Source organism: Ictalurus punctatus, chromosome 17 (assembly GCF_001660625.3).
Source record: "Ictalurus punctatus breed USDA103 chromosome 17, Coco_2.0, whole genome shotgun sequence".
NCBI classification, from domain to species: domain Eukaryota; kingdom Metazoa; phylum Chordata; class Actinopteri; order Siluriformes; family Ictaluridae; genus Ictalurus; species Ictalurus punctatus.
In genome coordinates, this window is record NC_030432.2 from 14598015 (window position 1) to 14608394 (window position 10380).

The following is a 10380-nucleotide window of genomic DNA, read 5'->3' on the forward strand; positions in this document are numbered from 1 at the left end:
TTTCCAAAAGTAGCTGCCTCATCATTACATCAGCCAATTACTTTTAAAGTGCAGGAAAACAAACACATAAAGCATGCTCCAGCCCTCATTAGAAGTGCATTAACATGCATAAGGGGTTCTCGTTTGCAAGGCTATATGCCAGCTTTCTAAATCAGCTAAATGGAGAGGAATGAAATAAAGGGTATTCTTTATCTCCCTCATCTCCAATATCAAAAAGAACACATACGTCTCCCTAACTGGAGTGAAACCCTCTGGTTTCAGCTGATGCATCATTGTCGTAGGTCCCGTGCCATGTTTGTCTGCATGTGCATACATATGAAACAACATAAAATACTAGAAATACCAAAAGCAGAAAAAACCCCTATGTGTTGCACTGTTGCCTGTTCAGTCACATGCTCTGAAATGCTGTAGCTTGGTGTGTATTAAGTGTCCCATTAAAAGCTCGGTGGCTTTTGCGTGCGGCGCCTCAGAAGCTTTTTAGTAGCAGGACGCAACAGGAAAAAGGACTCTGACATGGAAAAGGGGGAGAGGATCAATACAGAGGGGCTGATCAGGTGACAACCAGGGGAACGTTTCCTGCTGGCACAGCCCGTGTCAGAGTGTCCCATCCGAGCTTGAGAGCCTCTGCCAAGTCTTCTCAGATCTGTCAGCAGAACGAACAGTGTTAAATAATATATAACACCTGGTATTTTTAGGTGAAAGGAGACAAAACTGAGGTCTTGTGGTTCATAGCTGCTTTAGTTATTTGTCCTGTCTTTTTTTTCCTACTTCGTTCTCAGAATAATGAAGTGGACCACTACAAAATCCTTACTGAATGTCACTTCTGGAAAATGTCAGCTTGTATTCGGAGAGCAGTCCACGAGTATGCGCTGACATGTCCACAAAAGCCGCTATCAGACACTGCCTTCTTGCTATCTTTTGTTATGAGCTCCAGTTCGAGGATGCTTCGAGACGCCTCGATTTTAGTGGACTGAGAGTGTGATGACTTGGTAAAGTTTTGTTGGGGCTTAGCTGAGAAAAGCCTGAGGAAGTCAGAGTGGGAGCAGAGGGGGGAGGAATTAGGCTAGTGGCCTTCTCTTTGAAGTGATCAAAGCACCATTAGAAATGGATCAGCAACGAGGGGGATTGGACAAACCGGAGACGTTGATGTACAAAGCAGAAACCATTTGGCTTTAAGACTCGCTATAATTTGCCGTATAGTTGCAATGCTCTGTATGGCAAATTATGGCATTTAGGGCAAATGATTAAAAGCTTCTCAAAACATCACATATGCACTTCAGGAAGCTAAAAATATGAATCCAAGACCTCTTTGGCATATTAAACCAAAGCCTCAAGAAGACAGAATCAAGACAATAGTGTGCTGCTAGGCTTGACCCTTAGAGCCATCCTCCAAAGACACTCTTTAGATGCTCTTTTTTATGTTTTCCTTTTTTCCACATAGCATTGATGTTTCTTCTGCAGTTTGATGAATGATAAGTGAGAGGGTGGTCTGTAAGTTCTAAGAGTTGCTGCATTTCTTTTCATCCTTGTGTCTCTGCCTATTGTGTTGGTCTTAAATGAGCTTAGGAAAAGCACGAGGAGAGGGAGGGTGCTGAGAGATTTGCAAGCATGACAGACACAAACACTTCGCCAAAGAATCCCACTAGAGTTGAGAAATGTAAAGGAAACAAGACAAAGACAGCGAGACTCCGAGAAGCCACATGGGAGAAAGTGACAGTGTTTTTTTTTTTCTTTTTTCTCACTCTCACCAATCTGAAGGAGTGTGTGCCCTGATTGCTTATGGGAGAGCCACTCAAAGACATTTCCACATGCCGCAAACTAACGAAACATACCAGTGTGTGCAGCTCGTGTTGTTTCTGTACTCCACTGATCTGATCTGCAATTCCTCAGCCAAATAGTCCAAAAATAACATACACTGTATATGCACCAACATCATCAGAGGGAAAAATATAACAAGCCAAGGGAGATATGAAGCAATCGCTCTAAAGATTTCAATTCATTCATCCATTCAAATATTGCTTATTATTCATATTACCTCTGTCTCTTATTCTGATAAATCAATAAACATCATTATTATTGTTGATATTGCTAATAAATGAGATGAAGATCAATCTTCCAGACCTCTAAAGAGCAAATCTGCATTAAAACTCACTGTAAAAGCATTACTCCACTCACCTAGCCTCAAAGGGGTTGGGCCCAGGGACGACATGCGTGCTGTCTCGGCCCACCAGGAAGCGCACACGCTGGTAGAAAGAGTGCAGGTTACTTGGACCAGAAGACATATGTGTCTCCTGGATGATGTCCAATGGATCCGGAGAACCCACACAGAGAGACGTGATGTGGCACGATGTTTGCACACAACAGTCCGGGTCCATGCAGTCTAGAAGGCCGTCTGAAGAAATCAGATAAATCCGTCAAGTGTTCATCAAACAGGTTTTCTGTTTGTGAAGTACGTTGCCTTTACAGTAGAGTACTAGTGTTAGACAAATTCATCTGCAGGGAGAAGGTACGGGATAGTCCGGTGGCTAAAATGTGGTATGATAGTTTATTTCAGACTTTTAAAAATTATTTCCTTCATTGAGCAGCCCTCTGGAATTCATTTCCAGTAGTCTTAAAGATGGTTCAACATTCGCTGAACTAAAGGTAGCTGCTTTTACTAATTGAAAACTATTTGTAAACAAACAAACAAACAAACAAACAACATATACAATACATACCTTTTTACCTTAAAGTGTTTGGACATGTTGTCATGATCAAAAATACAATAAGAAATGATATAAAACACCCTTAATTTGTTACTAAATGGAAATTTAGTGCATAATTTAATAATTTCCTTATTTGTATATTTTAATACAATTTTAAAAATCAGTACAAGAAAACAGTTGTATTGTTGTGTACTTTTAAAATATAAGCCTATTTGGGTGAGGGAGCTGGCCTTAATGCCAGGATTAAAAAAATCCAATCAAGGTAATGTATACAAATGACCTACTGATGGAAAAACAGAGCATTGTGAGTTTTGAAGTGGATTTACACTGTTAGAAATAACAGTTGTTAACATCTGTTTTCTACTCTATAACTGAGCATAGTAACTTAACAACACCTTTTAATAGGCCCGATTTCTCCTGCAATTTCTCAGGGTTTTTTTTCCCCCTGTTAACACTTTTAACATATCTTTCGTACACCTCCTCTGGCTACAGAGGAGGACCTTCTTGTAATTCAGCTCGAATAACTCAAGAATCCTGACCAGGAGAGGGACACTTTAGAGTTCTGAAATGGGTCATGGCTCCCTCATGTTCTTTTTTTTTTTTCTCATTCTTAGCTCTCAGGAAGCACTCTGGCCAGATGGACAGAGAGACAAAAATACCACGTCTCCTGGCAGACATCACACCGTTGCCTCTTTAACGCCTGCCACTGCTGTCACAGACTAACCAATTCATAACGTCTTACTGTGCACATTTGAGAGTGTTTTTGCTGCTGAATAGACGCTTATGTAAATCTGAATGCCTTAATATGCCAAGTGCTTTGGCCTTATATTGAACAGTATGGTAAATAAGAAGGAGTGACACTTGCACATTAGCTTGGATTCTGTGTTGCTCCGGCACAGATCATCCTCTGACAACATATGTTCAGCCTCAAGTCTGAATGCAGAGGAATTGTCAAAAGCAGAAAAAAACAGACTAAAAGGAGATATACGGTTGTATAAAGCACAGTAGTCAGTGGTCGGGCAGTGTGTTTGCAGATCACGGCCAGGAGTGTTCCCTGATGGCGGCGTATATCCCTGGAGCCTGTGTGTTCTCAGGTCTTGGAGGATTTTGTCAGAGGCACAGGCTGCGGCTTATTTCTTGGCTTTGTGGAAAGCCTACCCTGAAGCTAGTGCATGCTGGGATTGGAAGGCACGGGCTCTGTGGGGTTTTGTATGCTCGCAATCTCAGCTTAAGGAGCTCTGAGCATCTAATTCTCACTCGACATGGCTTCAGTCTCCAACACTGAATGCATCCAAAGGCAGGTTCGTACACATCTGTGGTTATTTAAAGAGCTACCTGATTAGTGAATAGTGCAGGTGCTCAGGCTTAAGTAGAAGACAAAACCAGGCTGACAGGTTCAAAACAGGTTATATTTCAGGAGATTTAGATAACAGAGCTGAATAAGTTGAGATAAACTGAAGCGTTTAAAAAAAAAAAAAAAAGCTAAGACAGACAGGATGACAGACTATTGCAGTCTTGTATTTGTTTACCTCCGTCATTGTCTTTGGCATCACTGCAGGATGTCTCCATGGAGGTGTCGCAGCCTGTTCCTCTCCAGCCCAGCTGGCACACGCAATACCAGCCGTTATTACCCAGCGTGCACCTGCCGTTGCCGTTACAAAGTCCCGGGCAACCCTCTGTGCACACACAATCACAATGACCATGTTAAGGGTGGAGAATCCAGACAGAAAACAAACTTATTATTCATACATGATTCCAAAACATATGCTAAAGAGAGAAAGATTAAAAAGGGGTGAGGTTTAGAGTTATGTCACAAACAGAACTGATAATCTACACAAGCTTCTATCTCATGTTTAAACTGCTTTGGACAGAAGCAGATTGGATAGTGAATCGGAGATAGCTGTCTTTGACTTTGGGTGATTCATTTTGATACACCGTTTGTTAAGCTCCTCATATCCCTTTGAAGCAGACACCTGTTGCAGAGTTCCTCCAAATCACTATACTCTCATTAGTGCTGCACAATGGACCTAGCACTCTACTGTTAGGAAAAGACATAACGAGAGAACCTTGGAGAGAGAACAGGTAATGGAGAACAACGCGGTACGTGGCAATCGATCTCAAATCCATTATTTAAAAAAGTTTTGATATGAATTTTGTTACTACAAAGCCTGCTGTGATCTGAGGTACTGAAAACTTCCTGCGTAATCACTGAAATCAGGGGGTAAACATTTTTAATCACACATTATAAAACAAGGATTCGGTTCCAAAATCTGATTGGCTTTGCTACGTTCAAAGCTCTTGTAAATCCTCAATAAACAACCACACCACAGTAATTGAATTCTGTATTAATATGCCAGGATTGAAATAAATAAAACTGTTGTTCTCTTCATCGCATAGACTAAACTTTTTTTCATTATACTACTTATGTAGCAACAGGACCTTTCTGTTAATAGACTAATTTGCATGCCGTAAGAATTGGGAATAATATAATAATAAATCAAGTAATTCATTGAACTTTATTTGAATTTCATTTATTTTAATTATTTATTCAATATTTCTTTCCATATTGCTTTTGTCATGCATAAGAATGCCCTTATCTACGATAAAATCACCATAATGCACATCCTCTTGTGCCTCTACGCTTTATTTTTATACCGTGTACGGTCCTAGCTAACAGATAGCGCTGTTAGAACATTCAGCAAAATTCTCAAGCAGTTCTAAAAATGTAAGACTGTAACATTCTAACCATCTAGTCTAATAATGCCTTGCTTTGAAATGTTATTGTAATGTTATTCCTTTACACAAAAACTATTCACAGAAATGTTAATACACCTAAAAACGTTGCAGCAACATTACAATAACATTTATAAACATTGTGTAAGGATGTTCTCATAGCACCCTGAAAACCTGATATTCTGAGAACCAAAAGTTCCTAGAGCCTTAATGATTCGATAATTCATCTAATGGTTATATTCTGTCCTTGTGTCCCTTTCCTCTTCATGTTATTAGTGAGGATTAGTGAGGATGGCTGCAGCATGGAATACTGAGTGGGTGTATGAAGTTAGAGATGTGCTGTGAAGAGTGGAGTCTGATTCGGCTGGAAGCGGAGAGTCTATCACTGCCCTGTTGTTTCCCTTCCACATTTCCCTACTGCGGATCTCCTTTACTTTCTGATGTAAATGGTGATGAAATACCGAATGCCGGATAAAATGCTGCATCCTGACATGCTCTAAGGAAGCACGCCACAGCCCTCAAACAAATATCTGCTACATAAATACTGTGTATCTTGGCCTGTTTTGCTGGCGACAGCAGTGTGACATCCTCGCAATGAGCGAAAAAGAGAGAGCATGATTGTGGTTTTAGAAGAGAAGAAGGAAGGTGGATGCTGCCTGATAAGGAGAAAATTAGACGCTTTGGTGCTTTTTTATAAGGAAATGGCTGCATGTTGAGAAGCATGGAACGCAATCATCTGAGCTTTGTGCAGTCGCGCTTCTGATAAGGTGCGCTGTGTATGAAGGCCTTTCTGAATTATAGATTATGATGCGCAGTATGATGTGCAAGAATGAATCAAGAAAATCCTGCGTGTGAAAAAACATGATTAGAAGCTTTGCTTTCCATCTTCTGCAAAATGATAACAATAACTTTCACATTTTAAAGCAACAAAATATTAACTACTTTGTTACAAAAGACGACTCAGGTTAGGATTTTGTTGTGTTATAGTTTGGCCCAAAAGAAACAGTTAAGCTTTGTTTTTTGTTTTTGCTTTCCTACACAAACTGTAAACAGCTAGGACAGGTTATTTTTGTCCAGCATTTGCTCCTGGAGCTTTAGACTGGAAGTAGCAGAAGTCCATGTCACCAATGTCTCAGCCTCAGTAGCTCTGTGAGCCTTTTTGTGAACTTTTCTGGCAACAAGCTTCAGAATCTTAAATGTTCAATGATCAATTTTCCCTGCTTTTCTCAACTTTTGGATGTAAATGTTAGGTGTAGTACAAGTTTCCAAATATCCTTCATCAGCTGTGCAAGCAAAGTTCTTCTTTTCAAAACAAATTCTCAGACAGTTATGAAATTAGCTTTTTGGAGCAAAATATAGTCACTGGACTGAAAAAAGTTGATGGCATCAAATCTTTAAAGATATTAGAGAGTTCTTTTAAAACAGATGTGAGTAAACATGGTTGTCGTTTTTTTAATGTCAGTCAAATGTCCTCTTTCTGAGAAAATAGCTGGTTCATGGTTGTTTATTGATAAAAAGTACCAGATTATCTAGAGAGCGTTACAAGTCTGACTCATGAGGCTATGTCACCTATAACAATAACATTAATATTGGCATGAGCTGCTTTGTCATTATTAGCCTTCAAGAGATGATGGAAAGCAAAGCTCTGAATGTTTTTTCTGCTTTAGGTCTTCTTTCCAAATAGACCTCCATTGCTTGTTAGTTCCTGTGTAAAACAAAATACGCACACGTCATACTGCCAATGTGTCTTAAGCCAACAGATCAGATTTGTGGTTGTGAAAAAAACAATTTTGTAAATTAAGACATTCTTGGTAACTTACTTTAGTCTTGCACCGGGTCTATGAGGTGAATATATCTAAGAAGAACCTGTGATTTGTTTTTAACCCTGTAGGCTAACAATAACATTCACATTTGATAGCAGCCTAGCAAATTATGTTTTTTTTTTTTAAAGTAGAGATATACCAGTGTAAAATAAGTGGCAAAAGTATGTGAACCTCTAGTGATTATCAGTTTAATCTGAAGGTGAAATTAGAGCCAAGCATTTTCAATCGATGGGATGACAATCAGGTGTGAGTAAGCATCGTGTTTTATTTAAAGAACAGGTATCTATCCATGTCTGATCTTCACAACACATGTTTGTGGAAATGTATCATTGTATGAACAAAGGAGATTTTTGAGGACTTCAGAAAAAGAGTTGTTAATGCTCATCAGGCTAGAAAAGGTTACAAAACCATCTCTAAAGAGTATGGACTCCATCAATCCACAGTCAGACAGACTGTGTAGAAATGGAGGAAATTCAAGACCATCGTTGCCCTCCCCAGGGGTGATCAGCCAACAAAGATCACGCCAAGAGCAAGATCTGTAATAGTCTGCGAGGTCATAAAGGAACTCAGGGTAACATCTAAGCAATTAAAGGCCTCTCTCACATTGGTTAATGTTAATGTTCATGAGTTCACCATCAGGAGAACATTGAACAACAATAGTGTGCATGGCAGGGAGAATACCACTGCTCTCCAAAAAGAACATTTCTCCCCCACTGGAGTTTGCTAAAGATCACGTGGACAAGCCAGAAGACTACTGGAACAATATTTTGTGGATTCATGAGACCAAAATTAGAATTTTTGTTTTAAATGAGAAGTGATATGTTTGGAGACTTGGTTTAGGCCTGTTTTGCTGCATCTGGCCCAGGACGACTTGCCATTACTGATGGAACAATGAATTCTGAATTATTTCAGTGAATTCTAAAGGAAAATGTCAGAACATCTGTCCATGAACTGAATCTCAAGAGAAAGTGGGTCATGCAGCAAGACAACAATCCTAGACACACAAGTCGTTCTACCAAAGAACGATTAAAGAAGAATAAAGGTAATGTTTCGGAATGACTAAGTCAAAGTCCTGACCTTAATCCAGTAGAAATGTTGTGGACAGACCTGAAGTAAGATGTTCATGCGAGGAAACCCACCAACATCCCAGAGTTGAAGCTGTTCTGTACTGAAGAATGGACCGCAGGACTGATCAACAGTTACTGGAAATGTTTAACTGCAGTTATTGCTGCACAAGGTATTCACACCAGATACTGAAAGCGAAGGTTCACATACTTTTTCCCATCACAGATATGTAATATTCAATCATTTTCCTCAATAAATAACTGACCAAGCATAATATTTTTGTCTCATTTGATTGATTGGGTTCTCTTTATTTACTTTTAGGGCTTTTGTAAAAATCTTATTATGTTTTACGTCAAAAAGAAAAATTGTATAAATATTATTTTTGGAAAAATTTCTCCTTTTAGACAGCTATCTCTGAGAGAGCTTCCATTTCTGCCATCCATGAAGACAAACAGCTCTATGTAGACTGCACAGAGAAGGTGGCAGATTAGTCACTTCTGAAAGCTTATTATAGGGATAAATAAATAAAGATCATCCCTCTGCTGGCACTGGTTCAGTTTAATTGGCAGGTCTTTCAGAGACAAGCCTCTGAGGAGTGTTAGCTAGTCAGACTGAAGTGACATTGGAGTCGAGCAGGCCTGAAAAATGGCCTGGCCCACTCCTGCTAGCTATGCAGGTGGTCTGGAGAAAGAGGAAGAATGGAAGAGGGCAGAAATAAACGACAAAGGATCAGTAAAGAGAGAGAAATCTAGTTTGAGACAGAGAAAAAGAGTGAGTGAACATAGGGAAGAAGCGACGCCTCGGTCTCCTTCTCAGTTCCAAGCCCTCTTTAATTAGTGAGGCTGTAATGTAGCTTCATCAATTCCAACCTCCGTTCCACCACCCATGATGCCGAGCGCTCTTTAATTAGTGATTCTGTAATGTAGCTTCATCTACAGCTCACCTCATCACACTCACACAGGATGTTACAGTTTTAGACTAAATTTGTACACCCTGAAGTTCTGCATTAGGTGTGTTTGTTCAGTAAAGACAGACACAGCAATGTAAAATGTGCTGTTAGTTAAATAAGTCTCTATGTTTATTAACATGACAATCAGTGGTTCTCAACTCATGGATCTTAAGTGTGTTGTTCTAGCCTATCAAAAAGATTAACTTTTATTTCTGTCAGTTCAAAGTATCTGGTATTACACACGTATACAATACCTTACGTACACTGATGCCTACAGTCAAAATGACAACAGCCTAATAAAAACCACAAGCCATTCATAAACATAAAGAATCTGGCCCATATTAAATATATGAAACATTTAATATATATTAAAGTTTTTACATTGAGGACAGAAAATAGGGCCACAATGCGCTTTGTGAGGCAAATTATTAGCAAATAAAAACATGAAACATTTACAAGGAGCGTAAAAGTGTTAGGAGGATAAATACATGGCTAGACTTTTCATTAGTTCAAGGCAGATCATTGAGACCTGATAAGTGCATGAACTCCAGAATAATTATGCTTAACAAGGATGAAGTACTGTTCCCCAGTCATTTTTTGTTATTTTCCATATATTTTGTTGTTTTTTTGTCTTCTTTTGTATCTTATTCTCCCTAAATGGTGAGCATAGACTGACTATACAGGCAACAGCAGAACAACCAAATGTAACAAAAATGATTTGCCATAACTGTATCATACCCTTCTATAAGTGCGGCAATAATCCGTATGAAACCCCTCTGGAATGGTCAACACAGCCAATATGTTTTTTCCTCGAGACTGTACTGTAAATTTGACCATTTCTTTCTATTTTCGCTCATCATATAACTAGGTCCAATATTATGAAAATGCATAGTTTTACAATTAAAACATCAAAAAAGACAACTGCTAGTATGCAGAAGATCTGTGTGATGTAGTCCAGTTTGTCCCCTAACTATACAGGAGATCTGAACAGCAACCAGAAGCTCAGTCCATGCGTCCAATTTTAACCCCATGTTCTTGATCCACACATGATGACAAGAACACTTGACTCACCTAGAATTGTAGTGTTCACTGCTTTAAGTCCATG

General features: G+C 39.3%; 1 protein-coding gene across 1 annotated transcript in view; it reads right to left on the reverse strand.

Moving 5' to 3' along the window:
• tenm4 (teneurin transmembrane protein 4) overlaps positions 1-10380 on the reverse strand; it is a 220114-nt gene that overhangs the window by 72722 nt on the left and 137012 nt on the right. Inside the window, exons 17-18 of the mRNA XM_053687323.1 lie at positions 4235-4381; positions 2176-2392 (exon numbers count right to left, since the gene is read on the reverse strand). Of these exons, the coding sequence (XP_053543298.1) occupies positions 2176-2392; positions 4235-4381 (364 nt within the window). The remainder of the gene's footprint in view (positions 1-2175; positions 2393-4234; positions 4382-10380) is intronic.